Genomic DNA, 25546 nt, shown 5'->3' on the forward strand with positions numbered 1-25546 from the left:
CTTGAGCCACAAGAGACACCTAGTAGTGACATTGGACGCCAAGGCCTGGGAGGCAAATTTGGCTGCACTCAGAGTGGCGTCGGCAGTGTACTCAGTAGCCGCCATAATCTTATTGACATCCTCCCTTAATTTGGTATATCAGACCGGAAGTTTGGTCAGCAACTGTCTCAACCAGAGAAGGGCAGCCATAGACAGGAAGGACACTGAGGCAGACGTTTTAATCGCCCAAACCGCCGCCTGGTGCATTTTGTGGCAGGCGTTCTCTATTTTCTTGTCCTCCGCTTTGAGTCCCTCCAGCAAATCGGGAGGGAGCACAGAGGATGAGGTAAGGGCTGCCACAGGAGGATCAATGGGAGGTAATTTAAGCAAGTCCTCCAGACTGGCGTCTACCGTGTACAACCTCTTATCATTGCTACTAGGAGTAGCAAGGGTGGCTGGTTATGCCCATTGCTTTTGAACCACATTCAGAAAGAGCTTGGGGACTGGCACTATCTCCTGGGCCGACACAGGCTCCTCAAAGAGGTCCCTAGACATGTCATCTGGATCATTAGTCACCTGATCTGAGGGGGTAGACCCCAAGTGGATCGAGACCTTTGCCTTATTCAAGATGGTTTTGAAGTTGGCAAGCTTAAATAAAGACAGGCTTTTTGGATGCAACCCCTTCGTCCCCAGAAAACTCAGGTTGCTGCCTAGGTAGGATGTCCTCTTCCTCCCAGTCAGAATCCTCACTGGCCAGAGAGGAATGTGGAGACTGAGAAGACTGGATGAAGGGTGCTTCTCTGGGAGCATCTTGGGGCTGGAGATTTCGGGTCTTGCGCGGCTGCTTGCCTCGCTGCAGCATGCCCGCCTCTATGCCCTGGGATATAGCCCCGTTAATGACCTCCTGCATTTCTGCTGAAAGGTTGGGACCTTGGTCCTCAATGGGTCAAACTTCTGGAATGGGTCAGGGGCCCGGCTGCTGGGGTGCCAAGGGGCCCACGGGAGTGGGCCCTTCCTCCAGGTCTGAAGGACAGGCAAAGAGATCAGCCTGGTCAACCATTGAAGGACCTGGAGAAGCCACCATGGCAAGGGAAGCAGTGGGAGAAAACTCTTGGCCCTCCTCATCACTATCAGAGATGGGCTGCCTCTAATCTGGTTGAACCTCCATGGAGGGCTCCACTGGAGACACTGATTGGGAGGTTTGGGCCTGCTGCTGAGCCTTGGAAAGTGCTTCTCTAAGGCCTTCTGGCAACGTATGGCATCCTTATCCGGGCCTGATCCATGTTTGGGTCCAGGCCTACAATAGTGTTTGCTGCCTCTCATGGCTTCCTGGGCAGACTTGCCAGCTTGCCTGGAGAAAGCTCTGGAAGAGAGCCCAATCTGCTCTGAGTTCTCAGGGATCTGATCTGCCATGGCTGAAAAGTTGGAGTCTAACTGAAACAGGCAGGGACTACCTCCATTCACCACCTTCACAGTTGCCGACCGCGGACCCAAGTGCTCAGGAGACATAGAAGGTCACTGAGATCAGATCCAGCCAAGCAGGAATGCAGCGCAAGAGTTAGCAGCTCCCAGCGCCTTGCAGGTCAGGTAAGAAGGCAACCTGATAAGCCATGATCCTTTGCCGCACTAATCTGGTGGTTTTGCTAGATTAAAAGTCAAATCGCCGGTCAGACCGGAGAAGGAGCCTCCAAGCGGCACCTGTAACGAGTCAGACGACCAGGCAGCTGCAGCAATGTGCTCAGAAATGAAACCGGCAAAAACAAAATGGCGGACAGAACTCCGTGTGTCCCAAATCGGCCACCACGCCAGTAATGCAACTCAAATTTGCCACCAGAACTAGATAGGAGCCCTGAAGAGCTGCGTTGAATGCCGGATTCTGCAAAGTGGAAACGGCGGCAACGGAGCCTTCAGCAGGGGTTTCCACCACAGCAGAGGTGCTGCGACAGCGCTGGTGTCGGCACTCTGACCCATGCACCTCCCATGATAGTTGCCTGTGGCCCTACGACGTCCGAGCGAACCCAGGACACCAGGAGGACCAAAGGGGTGAGCAAATGGCCAAATTGAAAAGAAAGGAATTTTCCCTCACCAAACCTGCTCGAACTCTCTAGGAGAGTTCAAGCAATCTGTAGAATTGGAGAGAAACACGAAAGCGCATCCAATAGGCTAGCTGAATTGAAAAATTGAAGATTGTCAACACCAGAGGTGTGGCTTAAAGTTTCAATTCAGTTCTGGGCAGATTGGCTGTATTTAACCCTTGCTTGGACTCTCTTTCGCAGCACCCTGGAAAAGGCAACATTTACAATTTCTTAAGCCTAGATAAGGGGCTGAAGTTTATCCTGACCAAGATATCATCTCCCATCAATTTGGTGGAAGAACATCTACTGCACAGTTTAAAAATATCTGAAATTATAGCTCTAAAATCACTTCTTGTCAGGCTTTTCCTAATGGAAGGTGAATTTTCTATGTCAATATCAGCAGAACTAATCTAATATACATAAGAATAAAAAGGAAAGAGAAAGATAAAATTCAAATGTACATTAAAGGACACCTATGCCTATATTAGTGATGAATCACCATTTGAGTAGATTAGGCAATTATTCCTATTATTAATTGCTCAGTGGTCCAAAGTCCTCTTTTCTGATGAGAGCAACTTTTGCATTGCATTTGGAAACCAAGGACCCAGAGTATGGAGGAAGAATGGAAAGGCCAATCAAGCACAGTAATCCCACGGTCATTGACCAATTTTTGGTGCTTTTGGCAAAAGTTGCTCTCATCAGAAAAGAGGGCTTTGGACCAAGGAGCAACAGGACTTTGGACCACTGTGCTTCATTAAGACCAGTGTCAACGCAGCCGTCTACCAGGAGATTTTGGAGCACTTTATGCTTCCTTCTGCAGACGAGCTTTATGGGGATGCTGACTACATTTTCCAGCTGCCCACACTGCCAAAAGCACCAAAACCTGGTTCAATGATTGTGGGATTACTGTGCTTGATTGGCCAGCAAACTCGTCTGACCTGAACCCCATAGAGAATCTATGGGGCATTGCCAAGAGAAAGATGAGAGACATGAGACCGAACAATGCAGAAGAGCTGAAGACCGCTATTGAAGCATCCTGGTCTTCCATAACACCTCAGCAGTGCCACAGGCTGATAGCTTCTATTGAGGCAGTAATTGCTGCAAAAGGGGCCCAAACCAAGTATTAAGCACATATGCATGCTTATACTTTTCAGAGGTCTGATATTGTTCTATGTACAATCCTTGTTTTATTGATTGCATGTAATATTCTAATTTTCTGAGATGATGGATTTGGGGTTTTCATGAGATGTACGCCATAATCATCACAATTATGACAAATCACGGCTTGAACTATCTTGCTTTGCATGTAATGAGTCTTATCTCATATACTAGTTTCACCTTTTAAGTTGCATTACTGAAATAAATGAACTTTTGCATGATATTCTAATTTTTTGAGTTTCACCTGTACATTACCATTAAAATATGCAAACTTGACACATGAATATAACTTCATACTTTCAAGCTAGTGTCATTCTGATTCTCAGCATTTTCAAAAAATGCTGCACTGTTAATCTTTTTGGTATGAGACCATTCTTCAGTTGCCTGAAAACTAATTAGCTTGAAAAGAAATTCTGCCAATGTTTAAAAATATCACACTGTACCAGTTCTATGTCATGAAGTTTGGATTTCAATTGCAAATTTTCTTTTTCAATCTCATGTAATTTATCACCACGAGCTCTTGATATCATCAGTTGCTCTTCCAACATTGTCTTTGTTTCAATTAATACAATATTGTCTTCTCTAAGCTCCTGCAAGTAAAAAAAAACACAAATTGCTGAGTGATTTAAACACCATCCAATTTTAATAATATCAATTTAATATCAGCATCAATAGCATACCATGAAATATTTTTCTGTGGGCAATGGATGACATAGAAAAATAATGTTGTATCTACAAAATTCTTCAATTATTGCAAAGTTAGAATTTAGCTAGATTGGCAAAAGTATTATGCTAGAATGTAAAAGTAATTTTCATGTGCCTTCTTCTACAAGAATAGAACCCTACATCCCTATGAAAATTATTATGATAAAAGGATGAAATACAATTATGCCTGATGAAATACCAGCAAGTGCTTCTAGGTGAGATGGGCAGCAAACAAATAAAATAAGTAAATAAACAAATTGCCAATTAACAGTTGCAATTAGCCATTGTAGATAAGATGACAGGGTGCAATACTGGACTACTTATTACTTCTTCCTCTATGTAGATGAAAAGTTTTAATATCTTAAACAATTTGAGAGCAAAGAAACAGTCAACACTTTACTAAACAACATGAGTTGATGAATTCTAAGAGTGTAAGGGAGGAAAGAGGTACTAAAGCTAGATTCTGTTTCTACAGCCCCTTTTCTTAGATGTCCAAGACAGCTGCACAATAAGCTGGGATTACACAGCAGGCAGTTTGGCCATTCCACAGAAAAGAACATCATTAAATGAAAGCAAACTTCTATTCCTATCTGCAATCCTGAACAAAGCTTTATTAAATGGTATTGCTTTTGGAATAATCCGTTCCCCTTAAGAAATTATTTTTATACTAGTATTCAGCATCATTACTTTTTGATGACAGATCGGCTAATATAATTGTTGTTTCCACCCAAGTGTTTTCTCAAAACACAAAGCCATACTTGTTGATCAATCTAATTTATTAGTAAAGAGCAGTATTTTGGAGAAATATCCCTGATCATTTGAAGTTGGTTCCTCCCTTGCTGGGCATGGGTAAATTTAAAAACAGAAATGTAGAGCAGGGGTATCAAACTCGATTTCATTGAGGACCACATCAGGGTTGTGTTTGATCTCGGGGGGCAGGATGTCACTCATGTTGGGGGACATCTGTGGTGGCCCGAGTGCTGTGCCAGTGAAAGTAGTCTCCCTAACTCCATTTTTGGCTGCAACAGCCTCCTGCAACCTTCTGCTAGCAAAAACAAAGCTGGGGGGGAGGCAGCCATCACAAGCTCTGTTTCCAGCTCCAATGGCCTCCTGCAACCTTCTGCCAGCGAAAAATGAGCTCAGGGAAACCACATGCAGCCCTCCCAAGCTTCATTTTCACTGATAGAAGCACCGCAGGCTGGTCCTTCACTGTTTCCAGGGCAGCCCTGTGGGCCAGATCCAGCCCCTGGGCCTTGAGTTTGACACCCCTAATGTAGAGCATTACACTCAGATCTGAACTTCTGATCTGACACTTCTTCAAAAATGAGAATCTGAGAGCAGATTTTGGAGTTAGCGTATGGAGGTTGATTTCCTAGAAAAGTGACATACCAGAATATGAATATGAGTATTTCCAGGAGAAACTAGGCACTCTACAGCCCAGGGGAATGATCAGGTGGGATGCATGAGCATGCTGTTGATTACCAGAATCTTTAACCATCTGGACTTAAACCAAGCACAGATTCCAAATCTAATAGTGAGCTCTCACCTATGGCCAGGTCTTTTGCTAGAGGGGAAGAGTGTCATTATACTGCAATTTTAAATAACCAGGGCTGGAGTGTTAATTGTAGTCATACTCCTCTACCAGTGTCTTCTGCTACAGAGAGGAGAAAGCTACAGGTAGAGTTCTATTTGTAGGCTGGCAGACAGGGATGGATTGATATGTTCCCTTTCAGGTTTCCAAAAACTTTATCCAGGACAGGATATAATTAAGAATATAAGGTGACCAGCTCACAGGTAGTGTTAGAAATAGTCTCAGTCAGAGAAAAGATAGTTCATAACCACCTTTTATATGGGACCGTGGCCATCAAAATGTCCAAAGGCTGCTAGTTCTTATAAGAATTATGTTGTTATCATTGTATGAAACCATTAGGTAGCAAGTGTCAATCTAAACAATTGCAGTATATAATATAATATACATCATATTAAATTAGCAAACACCAAAATTCCCATTCTTGCTATAACCCAACTTGCCTCCATCCGTGCTTTGTAGAAATCAACATCGTGAAGCTTTTCTTTACACCGGACCAGCTCCATCTCAAGTCTCTCCACTCTGTTTGCTTTCTCTCTTAAGGAATCTAACTCATCCCTGTAGGCCCGAGCAGAGCGAGCATCTGCCATGAGGGTAATATTCTGAATAAAGTAAAATCAGTACAGCAAACTTTTGAAATGACTTATTAACAAAAAAGGAAGCACCGTAAGGAGAGCAAGACTAAGAATTAATGCTATTTTCAGTATGCACAATTCATTCTCTATTCATTCCCACAAAACAAAGGTAAGTGTATGCCAGAAATTATGAAACATGTGAGTTATTACCATGCCCAGTAACTCTTAGCAACTAACATAGCAATAAATGACCTGAAATTGCCAATTGATCTGCAGATTCAGATCTCTCCATTCATTAAGTTTGAATTCCTTAAATACACTAAGAAGGGTTTCTTGTCCTGATCAAGAGTACCAGCCCTGAAATTGGATGTGTATGTATATATGTATCACTTTAAGACCAATGCATGTTAATAGCTGTTCTTTATAATTTAATAGATATCATTACCTCCTGCTTTATTTTCTGTAGTTCCAGGACTAGCTGATCTACTTCATGTCTGGTGTCAACAAGCTGCTCTGATTTTTCTTCCCTGAGGATTTCATACAAGTTAGTTAGTAACTCTTCTGCCAAATGTGGAAATCACTGAAGTTCAGCAAGAGGAACATAAAAAGGTTCAGTTTTCCTAGTTATTAAATCCGCAAAACCAACAATGACCATAGACCAATGAAAAAGAGGCCACAATTATTAGAAAAATGAGAAATTCACCCAAAGGCATCATAACACAGGGGAAATGATACTGAACAGTGGGTTTCAGCAAGTTGTTCTAAAATAGATTTTTGCCACAAGTTACACACATTCAAAACAATAAGTCTTTTTTGTCTTACAGGTAGTCCTTGATCTACAATGGCAACTGGGACCAGAATTTTTCTTGATAAGCCATGTAGTCTTAAATTGCTTCAGAACAGCAATGCCATAGTTAAGCATCACAGGTCACTAAGTGGATGTCACATGGCTGCCATTTGCAACCTCCTGCAAGCTTCCCTGATGATTTTGCTATTCTGAAGCAGGCACAGAAAACTGCAGATGGTGATCATGTGGCCATGGGGACACTACAATGGCAGGAATTCTCAGCACAGGTCTTAAGTGGCACTCATTCAGTGCTGTCACAAATTTGAATGGTTGTGGAACACTTAACAGTCATTAAGCGAGGACCTCCTGTATTTATATCCGCTCATAACATTTCTAAGTGTGTACAGGTAGTCCTCAAGTTATGATGACAATGGAGCCCCAAATTTATGTTGTTGAGTGAGAAATGTAAGTGGGTTTGCTCCATTTTACAACTTTTCTTGCCTCATTTGTTAAGGGAATCACTGTAGTTCTTAAATTAGTCACACGGTTGTTAAGTGAGTCTGGCTTCCCCATTGTCTCTGCTTGTCAGAAGGTAGCAAAAGGAGATCACATGACTCTGGGACACTGCAACCATCATAAATGTGAGTCAGTTGTCAAGCCTCTAAATGTAAATCACATGACAATGGGAGCTGCTGCAATATAAGTGTGAAAAATGGTCATGTCACTTTTTTTCAGTGCCACTGTAATTTTGAACTGTCACTAAATGAAAATTGTTGTACTTTCTGCTAATTCTTTACACAAACTGCTAAGAATGGCTATTGTATGGAAGTTTGTCTATATGCACGAGTAGGAGGGAGAAATGAACCAACCGCGCAATGTTTTGTTTTTTATGGTGTGTCCTATCCTGAAAATTATATTCCAAATGAACAACTACCAGTACAGACCAAAGTGCTCTCACTCTTAGTACTCACAGCTCCTGCCTGATCCTTCTTAGTTTGGCTTTTGCATCTGCAAGCTCCACAGACAAATGCTGCTTGTCCTCATTGGAGAGACGGCTGGCAAGATTTGGGGAAGAAGCTGGACTTGATGTTTTTAGAGGACTCAGTGGCTGTTGGGACTGCAGGTAATCTCTGTCTTGAGTGAGATCTACAATTACCTGGAAGGAAAACTAAAAGGTATGAGAAAAAAGTGCATCATATATGTAAGATATTCATAGAAGGAAATGATTTACAAAAAGAAAATGGCAAACAAATGGACATAAAAAATTGTTGTGGCACAAATTCAAGAAGTTACCAACAAGTTTAGTTGAATCTTAACAAAACAGGCCCCAAGATGCTGGATTTATTTAACATGTGTTCCTTCACAGAGTTATAACAAAGAGACATATTTTCATCTTGAGGAATTTGTAATCCATATATGACATGAACACTTATGGGAGGAGGAAAAGGCAGTAAGGTTACAGGAAAGTAAGATGCTTTCAATTCAGTTACATATGCTTAAGTTTTTCTTCTTAAATATATGAAGAAATACATATTGGTATTCATATAGGTTTCACTCTCTTAAAAGAAAAATATTGACTCAAATTGAACATTTCAGGGTAGGGGGCCAGGACCAGCTGTCGTTCCCTAGTATCATGAACCAGTGCATATTGTGCCTCAATACCTCTATGGGCAATAATGTATACAGGCACATAATTATCCATAAAAGTCCATGCATGCTTATATCTAGATTGAAGATTTTCCATGCAGAAAATCAATTAGAAATGTTGAAATGGTCATTGGAGATGGTTGCTACCCAATTTGAGAATTATGATGTCATCATTCCCTTCTGGTTTCTTCTATTATTTACAGATTAAAAAGTCCTAATCTCTGTTTGGGATCTTAGGAATTGCCTATTTCTATTATTTTCCTTTCCGCTATTCTAACATGCATTACTGAAATGTACAGTGCTTCCTTATAAGGGCATATATGTTAGTGAAAACTTAAGTATATCTGAGCCATGTTTTTAACAAAAACAGTGTGGAAATAATCCAAGGATACACTGACAATAGCATGGAGCACTGTCTTTAAAAACATTTAAAAAGTTATTTTCTGATATACCAATGTAAACTCATCATTTTCTTATTAAGTATCTTTCAATCAGAAGAGAGCTGGAAGGGACCTTGGAGGTCTTCTAGTCCAACCTCCTGTTCAAGGAGGAGACTCTGTACCAGGATTCTTGGTATAGGATCTCCTGCTCCTATAGGATCCCCTGTATAGGATTCTCCTGCTCAAGCAGGAGATCAAGAGGCTCTAGTGAACCTTTTGCAAGAAAAAGTATAGTAGGAGCAAAAATCCATAAAACTGCCTGCATTTTATATCTTAACTTGCATAGCTTATTCCCGATCACTTTTCTGTCCATGAAATTCAGATTCTACCAAGTGACTCCAACTAGGAGAAAACTGCAAGGGGATGAAGACAGATGGAGGGGAAGTAAAATAAGAAAATAATTGTTGTGTGTTTCTCACAATATTTTGCTATTACACTTAGTCTTCCCACTCATCTCCATTTCTTGTATCATCATGACTGGCCCATATGTGGAAGACAGGCCTCCTTTAGTCACATTAGTCTCACAGTCACATTTAGTTTCATTCCTAATGTGAGACCATCTTGCAGAAAATAGGAAGGTTTTTAAAAGACCTGATATCAAAGGAAAAGGTTCTTGTGTCTCAATGCACAGATAAAAAATGGCAAGTGAAAATAAGCTAGGGAAGCCTTTTATTATACAGAATAGGTGATAAATTTAAGGAACATACAGAATGGCTCAAATGCAGGAGAGTGAACAATGAGAAATCTTCCTAAACCAGGTGCCAACCAAGAGTCAAAGTTAACTTAAAGGAATCTTTAATTTTACCAGATTTTAACTTCTTAATGTTAATACTGTAAGCAGGCCAAAAGAATACTACTATCTATTTTATATTAGTTTTGAAAAAAAATGAGAGATTAAGGGTGTCTTAATTTTTATAAGGGGACACGGTGGCTCAGTGGCTAAGATGCTAAGCTTGTTGATCAGAAGGATCAGCAGTTTGGCGGTTCGAATGTCTCAGCTTCTGCCAACCTAGCAGTTCGATAGCATGTAAAAAATATAAGTAGAAAAATAGGGACCACCTTTGGGGGAAAGTAACAACGTTCCGTGTGCCTTTGGCATTTAGTCATGCAGGCCACATGACCCCGGAGACGTCTTCGGACAGCATTGGCTCTTCAGCTTTGAAACAGAGATGAACACCGCTCCCTAGAGTCGGGAATGGCTAGCACATATGTGTGAGTGGAACCTTTACCCAATTTTTATATATTTATTTTATAAATTTTTATGTATTTATTTAATAAAAAGCTCGTATTTTAGAAACAATGAAATAATCCAATATGAGAGTACAGGGTTAAGAGAAAAGAAAAGTCCAAAGTATGCCCGTATATTAATACATACCTCAGTGCACTCATCTCTCTCATCAATCAGCCTCTTAAGGTGAAAAACCATATTTCTGGAAAGAGACTCTAGTTCTTCTGGAGCCATAGCTGGTAGCTCTAACCACTGCAAGTCAAATACATTCTCTTGATTATGGGTTACCTGAAAGTAAGAAGGGTAAAAAGCCATGAATGTGACGTTTGTTTATTTCTAGGTATGAATAATAGATGATTCAGGCAACAAGTCTGATCCTGGCCTTGGTATAATAAATAAACAATAGACAAAACTGCACAGATTTGTTAGCCACACCCACTAGCATAAGAAGCTTGCATAAGAAATTATACCATATCACTGCCTGCTGTTTGGCAACCAACTTTTAATGACAGAAATCCTTATTAAGATTTTTTCGCAATGATCTTTTCTCTCTTACTCTATTTTTGCAAATTATCTGCAGGTGTTATCCCTGCCCAGACTGTTCTGCTTAACTTCCAATGTACATACTGTTGTTCTACATAGTAAGCGATATTTAAGAATGCCAGTTAATTAAATTAAATTCTAATAACTTTTCAGTATAATTTATGATAAACAGTTATAATACTTGTTTATGCCAATAGGAATACTTTTGATTTATCAAATTATTCTTCCTAAACCTGAACACTTTGACTTTCAACAGCAGGAAACAATAACTGGGGAGACTTCAGATGAGGCAATGAGGAGGCTGGACACTGATACCCAAAATGTTGGGGAATCCAAGTTAGCAGGCAAACTGGAAACCTATTAATCTGCTCCTGTGTTTGGTACTTGTAGGCAATAAATGGAATCCTTTGCTACCCCATGTGCATTATTTTAGTGAAAATACATTGCATTTATTCTAGACCATTGATTAGATTTTCTTCAACAAAAATGTAATGGCTATGAAAATTAGAAATCCAAGATTTTAATAAAACAGTCAAAATGGATGTGTTTCTAAGCCAGGCTTGTTTTTCTATGAATAGCCAGTGGTCAAAATAAATAAAATTTGCATTGTGAAATTAAATATAACTGTAGTTTTGGAATAGCTATTTAAAAATCAAAGAGCAATTAAAAAAAATAAAAATAATGAACTTTTGCAGTAAGGCCTTATTTCTTCATCCACGCAATGCAAGTTTTTCCTGATGTGGTAAATATTTTAAAAATTAACATATTGAATGCAAACAACATAAATCATTGATTTAATATAATGGCTAATGTGTTGAAGTTAATGTTGAGACTGAGGTTTAAATCTCCACTTCAGTAATGGGCTGATTGGGTGACTCTGAGCCACTCACTTTCTTTCTCAAACCAGCTTGAGTTGCTGTGGGGTTGATAAAATGAGTGGAAATACCCCCACCCCATGTACCCTGCCTGGAGTTCTCAAGAGAAAAACTGAATATAAATACAATAATGAGAATTACAGGCAAGAATACAGTGACTGAAAAAATGTGTTTGTATTATACAGTCCTGAAGAATAGCTAAATGTTGGTGAAGCAACATTCAGGTGTGAAGATCATATATAACATTACCCTTGGTGTTGTTATTCAGTCTCCTGACATTTTTAAAAGAATGGTGTTGTATATGAACTGAATTGTAGCAACAGAACAATTAATTACCATATTTTCACGACCAAAAGCCGCACCGGATTATAAGCCGCAGTATCAATTAACGTTAATTTTTCAAACTTTTTCCACATATAAAGCGCACCGGGTTATAAGCCGCATGTTTCCCGACGCTTCTGGACATCTGTTGCAGTCGCAAGGAGCGGAGAAGAGCGCGAAGGTTCTTGGCGCTCCAGGAAGCCGCGAAAGCAGCTGGGAGAGACGCGCGGTTTGGTTTCTCCTTCCTGGATGTCGCAGCAGCAGCCCCAAACTCACCGATCTCAGTGTTTTTCGCATGAGATCGGTGAGTTTGGGGCTGCTGCTGCGACATCCAGGGAGGAGAAACCAAACCGCGCGTCTCTCCCAGCTGCTTTCGCGGCTTCCTGGAGCGCCAAGAACCTTCGCGCTCTTCTCCGCTCCTCGCGACTGCAGTAGATGTCCAGAAGCGGCTTTTGGGGCTAATGGGGATTGGATTTCCAGCTCGATAGCCCCTGCCGCTTCTGGACGTCTATTGCAGTTGTGAGGAGCCGAGGAGAGTGTGGAGAAGAGCGCGAAGGTTCTTGGCACTCCAGGAAGCCGCGAAAGCAGCTGGGAGAGGCGCGCGGTTTGGTTTCTCCTCCCTGGATGTCGCAGCAGCAGCCCCAAACTCACCGATCTCAGTGTTTTTCGCATGAGATCGGTGAGTTTGGGGCTGCTGCTGCGACATCCAGGGAGGAGAAACCAAACCGCGCGCCTCTCCCAGCTGCTTTCGCGGCTTCCTGGAGCGCCAAGAACCTTCGCGCTCTTCTCCACACTCTCCTTGGCTCCTCACAACTGCAATAGACGTCCAGAAGCGGCAGGGGTTATCGAGCTGGAAATCCAATCCCCATTAGCCCCAAAAGCCGCTTCTGGACATCTATTGCAGTCGCGAGGAGCGGAGAAGAGCGCGAAGGTTCTTGGCGCTCCAGGAAGCCGCGAAAGCAGCTGGGAGATCTTTTTCCACATATAAAGCGCACCGGGTTATAAGCCGCACTGCCGGTTTTGGATCAAATTTTAGGATTTTCAGTGCGGCTTATAGTCGTGAAAATACGGTACTAGGCTATCTTAGAAAATAGGATAGGGAAAATGCATAATCTGGACAACAGAAAGGAAGTTTTATTGTAAAACGTTAGAATTTTTAAGGTAATTAGAATGTCACCTCTTGGATATGTGAAACAATTGCGGCTTGAGTTTCAATATCTAGCTGCTTTATTCTTTCAATGAATTCTTCTTTTCTTTCACACTGTAAGCAAAATAATAATAATAATAATAATAATAATAATAATAATGAATGCCTCTGATGATGCCAAATGCAGACTTTGCAAAGAAGCTGATGAAACTGTTGATCACATACTCAGCTGCTGTAAAAAAATCGCGCAGACTGATTATAAATTGCGGCACAATTCAGTAGCACAAATGATCCATTGGAATTTGTGCAAAAATTATAATATTAAAACAGCAACAAACTGGTGGGAACATCAGCCTGAAAAAGTCACCGAAAATCAGATGGTCAAGATCTTGTGGGATTTCCGTATACAAACCGACAAAATACTGGCGCATAATACACCAGACATCACACTGGTTGAGAAAAATAAGGTCACAATCATAGACATCGCAATACCAGGTGATAGCAGGGTCGCCGAGAAGGAACATGAAAAAATCACAAGATACCAGGACTTAAAAATCGAAATTCAACGACTATGGCACAAACCAGCAGTGGTAATTCCAGTGGTAATTGGCACACTGGGTGCTATTCCAAAAGCACTGGAATTACATTTAAAACAGTTAAAAATTGACAAAATCACCATCAGTCAAATGCAAAAAGCCGCACTGCTTGGATCTGCACGCATATTACGAAAATACGTTACGACGTCCTAGGCCCCTGGGTGGAGCCCGACTAGTAACCAATGCCAAATCCGGCGAAACAACTGGCCGCTGTGATACAATTGTACAACAACAATAATAATAATGAATGCATCGTACACAAGTTTATCAGGATCACAAATACAAAACACTTTTACTATTCTGAATTTTTTAAAGTTCAATGATATATTAATGTAACAACTAGGGAGGGGTAAGAAATTTCATCACTATTTAGAAAGTTTATGTCAAGTATGATTTAAGTAGTTAATAAATTATTTCCAACCGCTGAAGTCCTAACCATGTAACAAAAAGGTTGACCTTAAATCCTGGTTCCCATAGTTATTTTAGCAGAATTGTGTGTTCGCATTATACAAACTTTCCAATAACAGATAATCTATTCTTCTTGTGCATAATCGTTACGGCTTTTGGCATTTTAACACAGGACTGAATAATTGGAAACAAAATATAACGCAACTGAATGAATGTTTAAATCTGTTAAAATAAATGTTGCTAAGAGCATCTGAATACTTATAACATCAAATTAACCCTGCAGATGTCTGAAGAATAATTCTCAGCTTTCATAACATAAACCCAGAAATTGGAACATAAGGTATTTCTTCTGAAATTTTACATATATATGAGAATTGTTAAAATAGTTTATATTTGAATAGTAATATATGTAAAATTTGGTATACTAGCTGAAATGTATGCAAACTGTGCGAAAGAAGCCAGTGAATAAGATCTGTACCAGCATTTTACTAACACATGCTACTGTAATATAATGGACACAGAAATATAATTTCAAAATTCTATACAGCCATGAGCTTCAATGTGATTTTAACATTAATGAACAAGATAAAATGAACTTTTAGTTTTAATTCTCTATTACAACTGTGGTACTTTGATTTGACGTCCAAAAGGTTTTTGATATGAATGTTGCATTGGTCTGAACATCATAAAACTGTTGCTGTGATGAGTATCTTTTGGAAATAAACACTAAGATGTTGACCTATTTCCTTCTATTATTTGTTGAGTAAGCACAAGATGTATTTTACATTTTAATATCAGTAACCTTCTATTTAATTATAGCATGGGGAAAACCAACTTTAGTATTTTTAACTCTAAAATGCTTATGTCATTTAGTTCAAATTATTTAAACTTGAAAAAAAAGTTTTTCTATACTACGTACTTTGTACCACTATGCATTTTCTTTTACTTAAACAAGTTACTAGGATGGAAGAGGTTATAGAAAGTGGTTTGCTTTGCTTTGATATTTTATTTCATCTGATAAATTATTTTTTACAAATTATATTTTAAAAATGAGCATTTTTTATTTATTTTAGTGAATCAACAACATTAAGGAGTTAGACTATGAGTATTTTGTTACCAATGTTACCATGCAGCTGTTATATACACTAATTTGGAGGTGTAAATGTACCTCATGACACAATTACTCAATTATACTTATACTCCATTTATTTAAATGAATTAATAGCAATCAAAACCAAACTTACCTGTACAGCACAACCCAATACCAAAAGTAGCAGCTTCTTAATTTCATCCATACTTTTACCTAAGAAGCAAAAAATTGACCATTAATATAAAAATTATGAAGGTTTTTATTTTAAAAAGTATATCATGTACAATTTAAAATCAGTGGCAAACTGCTGTTTAGGAGACTGCAAATCCTTAAATTTGGATCACATACAAAGTGGTTTTATATCATATTTTTATTTTTCTGCTAGAGAATATAAACTGCTTATAATTTGAAATTATAACAGTAGATCTCATAACTGCTTTAAGTTATATAACTTGAGTTTTAGAACAATGCATGTTATAAATGGAATTTGATTTAGTATGATTAAAAGGCTGGAAATAATTCATTATAATACAATACAATACAATAGCAGAGTTGGAAGGGACCTTGGAAGTCTTCTAGTCCAATCCCCTGCCTAGGCAGGAAATCCTATACCGTTTCAGACAAATGATTATCCAACATCTTCTTAAAGACTTCCAGTGTTGGGGCATTCACAACTTCTGGAGGCAAGCTGTTCCACTGATTAATTGTTCTAACTGTCAGGAAATTTCTCCTCAGTTCTAAGTTGCTTCTCTCCTTGATTAGTTTCCACCCATTGCTTCTTGTTCTACCCTCAGATGTCTTGGGGTAGTTTGACTCCCTCTTCTTTGTGGCAAACCCTGAGATATTGGAACACTGCTATCATGTCTCCCCTAGTCCTTCTTTTCATTAAACTAGACATCCCCAGTTCATGCAACTGTTCTTCATGTGTTTTAGTCTCCAGTCCCCTAATCATCTTTGTTGCTCTTCTCTGCACTCTTTCTAGAGTCTCCACATCTTTTCTACATTGTGGTGACCAAAACTGAATGCAGTATTTCAAGTGTGGCCTTACCAAGGCATTATAAAGTGGTATTAACACTTCACGTGATCTTGATTCTATCCCTCTATTTATGTAGCCTAGAACCGTGTTGGCTTTTTTGGCAGCTGCTGCACACTGCTGACTCAAATTTAAATGGTTGTCCATTTAAATGGTTATGATCCATACTAATTGAATTACACCATACAGAACATCTTTTAATCATAACAAACATCAATTTAAGTTTTATTTGTTAAATATTTGTTAAATTTAGTTTATGTAGAATTAAAAATAAATGTGTCTTTGCCAAGCCATGGACTCTGTAAATTGACCTACTCTAGGGGAACAATGTGTTACTCTTTCATGTCTAGTTTTGCATGATTGAAATTCATCCTCCTTGTTCCAGTCGAGCTAATACAATCACATGCTCCCTGAAATCATTGTGCCTATTAAATGCTTGGGGGGGGGGATAGTGGGAGGAGGCTGAAATCATTGCATAAAAGACCTTTAAAGAGACCTATAAAGGTCTTTTATAAGCTGGGACTGGGTGTACCTGTAATGACAATTCTTCTATTCCCCTCCAGGTCGCCTTTAAAAAAAACCCTCGAAACTAGCCACTATTTCAACATTTACCCTTTCACTTGTTTTAGAAAAGGTAGCTGTTTTTATTTTTAGCTTTCTCTACTAAACACTGAATAAGATGGGTATGATGGAGACAAAGATGAAATACCCTCATCTGACATAGAAATAATGGGTACCAATTATTCATTGTGGCTTGATATTTCACTCTGGAAAAATCTATTGCCTCTAAAAATAGTTACTCACTGTATCAGTGTGTCTGTCTCTTCCCCCCCCTCTCTCTCACACGTGTTTTTTTTTCTGTATTAACTTCAAATATATATTTAGGAAAAACTAGTTAATTCCTTCCAGACATTATTCTGGCATTACAACTGTAATAGTTAGCAGGTTTGTAAGACTGTGAAAGAGAAACTATGCATCTGGGTTAACAGATTGTAATAGTTAGCAGGTTTGTAAGACTGTGAAAGAGAAACTATGCATCTGGGTTAACAGATTCAACAAATTATGTCATTATTTAAATGAGGATTCTGGCTACAAGTTTCAAAAAAGCAAGCAGTTACTCATGTCCTTTGAATAGTGTTGAAGTAATTCTTCAACATTTACATTCTATATGAAAAGCACACATTTTGATTATGCTTTCCATTAATAATGTATTCAGTAGCATTATATGCATCATTTCCTAGGTCCTTCCTTCTTTGCTTACATCTCTGGTTCACAAACTCCCAGGCTTTTAACTATATGTGAATCAGGGTCCACTTTACACATCGAAGTAAAAACTATCTTCCCTGCAAAAATGGATTGTCACAATGGATTGTAAACTGAAGGGACCACAGGATGCTCCATCTTTTAAATTTGAAGAACGGGGTCTCCTACAAGACCATCACTGCTTTAAAAATTAACTCAGTGCCATTTTCCTTTCCCAAAAATTCCAAGGCAGCTGCTTTCACACTAGCTAACTAGATAATTAAAATGGAGGGATTTGTAGTACAACCATCTGCTCCCCACAATGGGCTAAGGTCTTTAGATCTTTAGGGAATAAAATCTAGTCTAGAAGCTTTTCTATAGTACAAGACCAGAGAAGGCCCCCCACTCTCACAATCTGAGAAATAGGGTAGAAACAGATGGTAAGATTTTGTGGGAGGCAGCAAAGAGATTACAGTACAACTCAAAGATAAAATGACAAAGAAATAAGATTAGGAGAATAAACAAGAAAAGAATGGTTGGAAACACTGATTTAAAGTGAAGACATTTTATGAACTCAGATTGCTGGGCAAAAAATGTATTTTCATAGAAATTATGGATTGAATAGGCTTAAACCTGAATAAAAAAGGAATGAAAAATTCAATATTTACTTGATTAATTCCCTTATTCTTCAACATCATATATGCTAATCTACAACAAAGAGTGGTAAATTTGAATGATTTAAGGAAGATCTATCAATTGAGGGTGGTCTGATAGATGACATTATTAGAAACACCATTCAATTAGTGTTGCCAAAATGAATGTAAATACTTTATCAATAAATGTTCAAATGCTTTGCCTTCTGTATCAATCAGATCACTACTCCTTTTGCTGATATCATCAGTGCTATCAACTGAAGTATCCTGATCTATCCTGCTCTAGGACGAGCCAGTTTTGTTGCAGTCTTTTCTCTGTTTCACTTCTCAGCAATAGTTCAAAATAATCCGTTATCTTAGCATGGAGACCATAATTTTTGAGCTGAAAACATTTTATGACACTTCTTTAGCCAAACAAATTACTACCAATGGGTCAAGAGAAATGTAGGTTACAAAGCAGTGGTGGGATTCAAAATTTATTAGTACTGGTTCTGTGGCCATGGCTTGGTGGGTGTGGCAGGGGAAGGATACTACAAAATCCCCATTTCCTCCTGATCAGCTGGGACTCAGGAGGCAGCAAATAGATTGGGGGGTGGGGCCAGTCAGAAGTGGTATTTACCAGTTCTCTGAATTACTCAAAATTTCCACTACCAGTTTTCCAGAACTGGTCAGAATACCACCTCTGCTACAAAGCAATAAAGAAAAACTGGCTGACATACCACTTTAGGAAGGCTCTATGTACTCTATTACTACCGCACAAAGCATTTGAAAAGGTGCTTTACAATGTGTAGAAATATAGACAAAGTGTTTTGTTCAAATCATTAAAGCCGCTACATCTTCTGCAAGGCTGTTTCAAAAACTTTACCTGGCTGTTTCTATATGCCAAGTTTTATCAAAGATGAAGCTAATTCTATGAGTCAAAGAACCTCTTTCAAAACCTCCATGGAAGATGAGAAACACAAAACACAAAAGAAACAAGTCAGTTTAAAATAAATATAGGAGTGCATGTTTCATTTTGCATAGAGCTGACATGTTGAAACATTTACAATATTTCATTCTAATAAAACAAACTTTTTTTCGGGGTGAAATCTTTTGAGTATAAAAATACTAGATTTTGACCATTTTTTTAAAAAAAGACTCTGCTCTTGTTTTTTTTTACAAACCACTTGAGCAATTGATATTATAGATTTGAGCATGCTCCAGTGATCTGGTCCACATAACCAAGTATATCTTTATGACAGAGGGAGTTGCCTTGATTGAGACAAGTGTTGAAATTAGTCTCAAGGTGAAAGACATTTGTGTACATATCAGCTCTATCAGTGGTGGTTTCCGGATCCTGTTGCAACCAGTACGGTGCAACGGGGCTTGACGTCCACCACATGAACGCGTGCAGCACGCATGCACATACCCGCATGTGTACTTACAGCCCACGATGATCCGTGAATGGAGTATCTCCGTGCGCAGAAGCCCCGAACAGCTCAAATACTGGTAAGAAGGATGGGCGGGTGGGTGGGCCCTCCGGAGCACTGTACCGGAACGGTACCTGGTGCTACTAGCAGGCACCAGTACGACCGTACCGGGGCATAACAATCGTATCCCACCACTGAGCTCTATGCAAAATGAAACCTAAAAGGTTTTCAGGACAATTATAGGGAACTTATAAAAAGTCTTCCTAGTGGTGAAAATTCATTACAAGGGCAGATCTGTTAAGCCATGGGAGAGATTGCTGGTGTTCTGGGCTTTATGGACTGCAGTGTGTTATCAAGAATTAGAATTGCTAAAAGAGTTGGCTGCACTAAAGAAGAGCGATTATAATATATAAGGTAAAGGTTCCCCTCACATATACGTCCTAGTCATTCCGGACTCTAGGGGGCCATGCTCTTATCCGTTTCAAAGCTGAAGAGCCAGCACTGTCTGATGACAATTCTGTGGTCATGTGGCTGGCATGACTAAATGCTGTTACCTTCCCACCAAGGTGGTCCCTATTTTTCTACTTGCATTTTTACATGCTTTTGAATTGCTAGGTTGGCAGAAGCTGAGGCAAGTACGCTAGGGATTCGAACCACTGAACTGCCAACCTTTCTGATCAACAAGCTCAGCATCTTAGCCACTGTACACTAATACATATGCATACATACCATATATATATACACACACACATACAGACATACAGTTAAAAAAAGCTTTGTATATTTATGTGTATGTACATGTATGCTTATATTTGTACTAGTTTGTTAAGCTAAGGCCACTGTATAATAAGAAATAAGAACAGATTACTGACTCAAATTTACCTTGTAGAAGTAACTCTGTGTGGGTTTCTTTGTATTAATGTACATGTTCCTGTGCATTTCCCACTATCTCACATCTATTAATAGAAGTTCTTGTACGACATGGGAATTACAAAACAGAATTGAGTCCACAAGTTATGTTCAGTATTTTATTGGGCTTTAAAAATAAGTCTTAATTTCACCTTCATAATGGATTATTATCTTGGTTCACGAGTTAGAAAGACCAATTATGTAATAAAATCTTCTGCGTAAAACTTGACTTCTGCTAAGTTCAGGGTTACCTCTCTATGTAGTTTTCTTGGCAATTGTACAGAAAAAGAAAAACCTTGCTTTTTGAAGTCATCCTATAACCCTAGTAATTTGTTAGCATATGTAAGTAACCAGGTTCAATTCTGCTTAGCTCTGAAGCTCAGGAAGTTAGCTAAGTATTGGCATTATAAGGGTTGTCATTATTTTTGTATGAGTATGTTGTCAGGTGAGCCATGCATCCAGATTAAAATTTATATCTTTCTCCCTGTGGGAAAGCAAGAGTAGAATGTCTAGTTGTAATTATTTATACCTTGATGGATAAAACCTTGTGAGCCTTATAGGTGAATCACCTTCCCATCATTAAATATTGGCCAAAAATACTGCTCAGTACCCCATAACCCATGATTAGAAACAGTAAAAATTTACCTGAGGATGCAGAAAAGTTCTTTATGCTAAACTGCATTAGAAAACATCCCATATAGGGCTCTCCCCCCCACCGCCAGCATTTCTGTTGCTAAGTGATGGGTCATTAAGTGAGGCAGTCATGTCCAATTTTACAATTTTTTGCTGTGGTCATTAAGCAAATCACACAGTCATTAAACAATCTGGCTTCTCCCACTGACTCTGCTTGTCAGAAACCCTCTGGGAAGGTTGCAAATGGTGATCACATGATCTCAGGACACTGTAGCCATTGTAGGCAGATGCTTTCTGCCAAGCACTTGAATTTTGATCATGTGGCTGCAAGAACGTAGCCATGTTTGTAAATGCAAGAACTGATCAGAAGTCACTTTTTTTCAGTGCCATCGTAACATCAAACAATGGTTAAATAAATGGTTCAGGACTACCTGTAGTGGTTTCTTTGATTAGCCTAGAAAAATTACTTATCAGTGTAATATGCCTATTACTGACAACTTAGATTATACGCTGGTATCTAAAACATAATTTTGAGAAAAGAGTTTCCTGTTTTTCAAGCCCTGAAAAATATATCTGAAACTGCAAAATCCTACAGAAAAAATAGAGAATGGCAAAAAATTGCCATGGTAACCTGTCTTTAGACATAGACATCCCCTCTGCTGCTTAAGCTAGTAGCAAACAGCAAGGAAGAACTGCAGCTAAAATCACAACTCTACAGTCCCTTGGTCTTTTGGGGGAGGACTGCAATAAAACAATGCTGACATACAAGGAAAACGCATTCCCCCCAAATGACTCTTAGGGCATAGGTCTCTATTGTTTGATAGAAACATGCACATACACCATGTTTAATTTGTACTGTTATTCTGCATATCCTGTTCATCATTGCCAAATTAATGTTAAGTAAGACATTTGTCAACCCTGAAGCTGACCTGATTGAGGCCATTTTGAGGGTTCAATGCTGCCACAGCTGCAGCTAAAGGATAGGGAGGATGGAGGAGAGATAGCTGAGGTTTGTAGCCAAAACAAAATACTTTCTCTTGGGAACCAAGGACATTCTAGCAGGTGCTTGGAAGGAGGGGAAGTCACCTAGCAATTGGACTTTATCCTGATTGGACTGTGTAACTGATTGTTTTGAGAAACTGAAAAATTTCTACTTTTAATTTAAATGAAAACCATGGATTTAGAGTCGGTTTTCAGCAGCTCGTGCCAATATGACATATCCAATAAAACTATTCTTTGAGGAATCTACCTGCCTCCGAGTTTTCTTTGCTGTAGGTATGTTACTTGGAACCCTGACAACATTCATATAAAGTATTTATGTGCTCATACAGTATATAGTAAAACATTTAGCTTAAAGTAAAAGGGGTCATGATGTTATCAAGGTACTCACCAGAGAGAGGATCTTTGCCAATTGTTAAGACATTTGGCAAATTCATTATGATCAGTTGCTGGAGGACTTCCTAAAAAAATGGAAAGAAGTAGAAACTTGAAAGAAATTGTCATTTAATGTCACTTGTCTAAATGACCAAAAAAAAATTAACTTTGAAAATAAATTAATCTGACCATGGATAAAGTGTGCTGAATTGAATCATGTATTAGACTGCATATGAAAATCACTTATAGTATGTCTGCATATTATTAATTTGTGGAATTATATCTGGTATATAAGCATTTGTATGCTGAAATGAAATGCATTCAACTTCTATTCCTACCCTTTGGAAAACCCTCAAGAAGGATTATGCATTGCTTTCCATTTCATGAAGAAGCTTTATAATAATCATGTTGTTTATGGACCATGCGCAATTCTTTTTGAAACAGCCACTTCCTTTCTTTGGTTCATGTAACCAATTGCTTCATTCAGGGAAAAGATTCTTTCTTTATGACAGGGTAGGCAATTTTCTGAAGGGGTGAGAGTCACAGGAGACTATGATATAAACGGGAATGGTTAAAGGTAAAGATTCCCCTGCACATGGGTGCTAGTCATTTCCGGCTCTAGGGGCGGTGCTCTGTTTCAAAGCCGAAGAGCCAGCGCTGTCTGAAGACATCTCCGTGGTGATATGGCCAGCATGACTAAACGCCAAAGGTGCACCAAGCACCATTACCTTCCCACCAAAGTGGTCCCTATTTTTCTACTTGCATTTTTTATGTGCTTTCAAGCTGCTAGATTGGCAGAAGCTGGGACAAGTAATGGGAGCTCAGTCTGTTATGTGGCGGTAGGGATTCAAACCGCTGAACTGCCAATCTTCTGATCAACAAGCTCAGCATCTTAGCCACTGAGCCAGTACGGCAAACGTACAGGCAGAGCTAGGATTTTTTTGTTTCTAGAGGGATTTACTATCTTGCAATTTCTGTGTTCTTGTCTTCTCATATTGGTAGAAAAACTCATTATTTTTGGTAAAAGTACCACTGAACTTTTTAAAGTTCTTGAAAGACACTTTTCAATTTGTATTAAGACTATTTGTAGTAGTTTATTTGGAGGGAAGGTTGGCACACAGGGCAAGGTGTCTATATTCCTCTTGGTTATATCTCCAATATATGTAATTTATCAGGATATCAAGAATGTAAGGAATGACCAAAACTATTATATGACACTGGAAGGATGAATTTACACCTGACCTGCAGCAATGGGTATGTTGTCTGTCGAATTCTCATGCTTTTTGTATTGTTTTGAGAGTGAAAGCAAATAAATTGAAACCATTTTTTTCAAACTTTGAGTTATTTTATTCACAATATAAACTCATGTCTCCCCCCCTTCGTTATTCTGATTTACTCCTCTTCCTGTTATTTAGTTTGATATGAATCTTTTTTTTTAAAATCCTAATCCTAAAGAAGTCATTATAGTAGGCATGAACAATTTAAATGGACGAGAAAGAGACAGTGACACAAGCAAAGTGCCCTATCTTCCTCCTTCCAATTTAGATATGACTTGTCAGGGTCAATCGGGGTCAGAGAGTTAAAGAAATAACATTTGTTTAGCAGACTTTCTTCAAAGTCAGCCTCAGCTTTGTGTAAATTGGGTTAGTGGTGGGGGCGATAGAATGTTTAAATGGCCACAGGGCAGAGTTAGCAAACGAACAGCTAGAACACGTAACTCAGAGGGCATTTAAGTGACTGTCCAATTTTCTTTTAAACTATTACGGGAATTGTGGAAAGCCCACAGAATAAATGAGCCTCTTTATTAAACTTGCAGAATAATGCTCTACTATTCTTCCTGCAAAGTCAATGTTTGGCTAATTTCAGCATTTGGCTCACTAATGACATTGGCACTACCAATGATTTTACTGTTACTTGAGCTAAATGGCAAACATTTTGATATTTATGGATAATTCTTGAAAAGAAGAACATTCTTCCTGCTCACAGATTCTAATGGTAATTTAACATCAATAATTAAAATTCACATCTTGTTCAGCAAGGATTCGAAGAGGTACAAATGTAAGCTCTAACAAACATTTTAGAAATCAGATTTTATTTACCACAAAGTAATTTGCAGGCTAATTATGCTGACTGCCAGCTGCCAGCAGTTCGAGTCTCACCAGGCTCAATGTTGACTCAGCCTTTCATCCTTCTGAGGTCAGTAAAATGAGGACCCAAATTGTTGGGGACAATATGCTGACTCTGTAAACTGCTTAGAGAGGACTGTAAAACCCTATGAAGCGGTATATAAATCTAAGTTCTATTGCTATTATTAGTGGCTTTAAGCTGACAAAGCTATTATGATTTCATATTTATAGCACACGGTTGAACAATCTTACGATATTATGAGATGAGACGGTTAATGACTGTGATGAACCTAATATGCTGGGACCTTCAAGTGTATGTGGGTGGGGTTTGGATATTCAATCCTAATTTAATTAGTTTAAGTTAATTTTAACTAGTTTGGTAATAGAATCTCTCTATAGTTGAGATCAGCTTTAACCCATCATCAACAACTTTGAAATGCAGTCATCAGAATTGAAAGCAAGTGCTCTTCACTTTCTCTCAGCTTTCTGGCCAGCACAGCTATAGACTTCGACTCTACACACCTCTGAAGGCCCCAAACCAAATTACAAGATTTTTTTTAATAATTAAAGGTGTTCTGTGGTTAGGGATTTTTTTTTCAAAAAAATCCTTTTTCTCCACACAGACTGTTTAAAGCCACCATGAAATCTTCTACTAGCTGTAAGAAAAGAATGGAGGAAAGTGGAAAGGAAGTTATGAGAATTATTGACCTTTATGTTATGCTGAATCTCTTCAAGAGGTTATTTTAAACCATAAGCAGAAAACAATGGATTAAAAGTGTGAGAACTGCAATGCATTCTGGAATAATCTTTTTTGAACTATTCTGAAAAGTATTGTAAATCAACTGCAAAAAACAGTGATGGCCGATCAACACCAAGTGCCAAAAAAGTCACGCAGAAATGTCACTCTTGGTGGGGCCGTGCTCCGAAAAAGCCAAACTTCTGGGTTCTGGCGCATATGCATGTCTGACAAGCTGGCTAGCGTGCATGCCGGTTTCCAGCACTGAC

At 38.9% G+C, this 25546-nt stretch overlaps 1 protein-coding gene across 5 annotated transcripts in view; it reads right to left on the reverse strand.

Annotated features, from left to right (window-relative positions):
- Positions 1 to 25546, reverse strand: part of CCDC88C (coiled-coil domain containing 88C) — a 98413-nt gene that overhangs the window by 33472 nt on the left and 39395 nt on the right. For 4 of the 5 annotated variants that reach the window (XM_032233081.1, XM_032233072.1, XM_032233106.1 and 1 more), the window contains exons 4-11: positions 22432 to 22501; positions 15317 to 15375; positions 13099 to 13182; positions 10330 to 10470; positions 7839 to 8023; positions 6526 to 6607; positions 5949 to 6107; positions 3656 to 3802 (exon numbers count right to left, since the gene is read on the reverse strand). In XM_032233081.1, coding sequence (XP_032088972.1) covers positions 3656 to 3802; positions 5949 to 6107; positions 6526 to 6607; positions 7839 to 8023; positions 10330 to 10470; positions 13099 to 13182; positions 15317 to 15375; positions 22432 to 22501 — 927 coding nt within the window. The remainder of the gene's footprint in view (positions 1 to 3655; positions 3803 to 5948; positions 6108 to 6525; positions 6608 to 7838; positions 8024 to 10329; positions 10471 to 13098; positions 13183 to 15316; positions 15376 to 22431; positions 22502 to 25546) is intronic. The other variant, XM_032233089.1, reaches the window with a different exon arrangement.

The sequence above is a fragment of the Thamnophis elegans genome, chromosome 1, assembly GCF_009769535.1.
Source record: "Thamnophis elegans isolate rThaEle1 chromosome 1, rThaEle1.pri, whole genome shotgun sequence".
NCBI classification, from domain to species: Eukaryota; Metazoa; Chordata; class Lepidosauria; order Squamata; family Colubridae; genus Thamnophis; species Thamnophis elegans.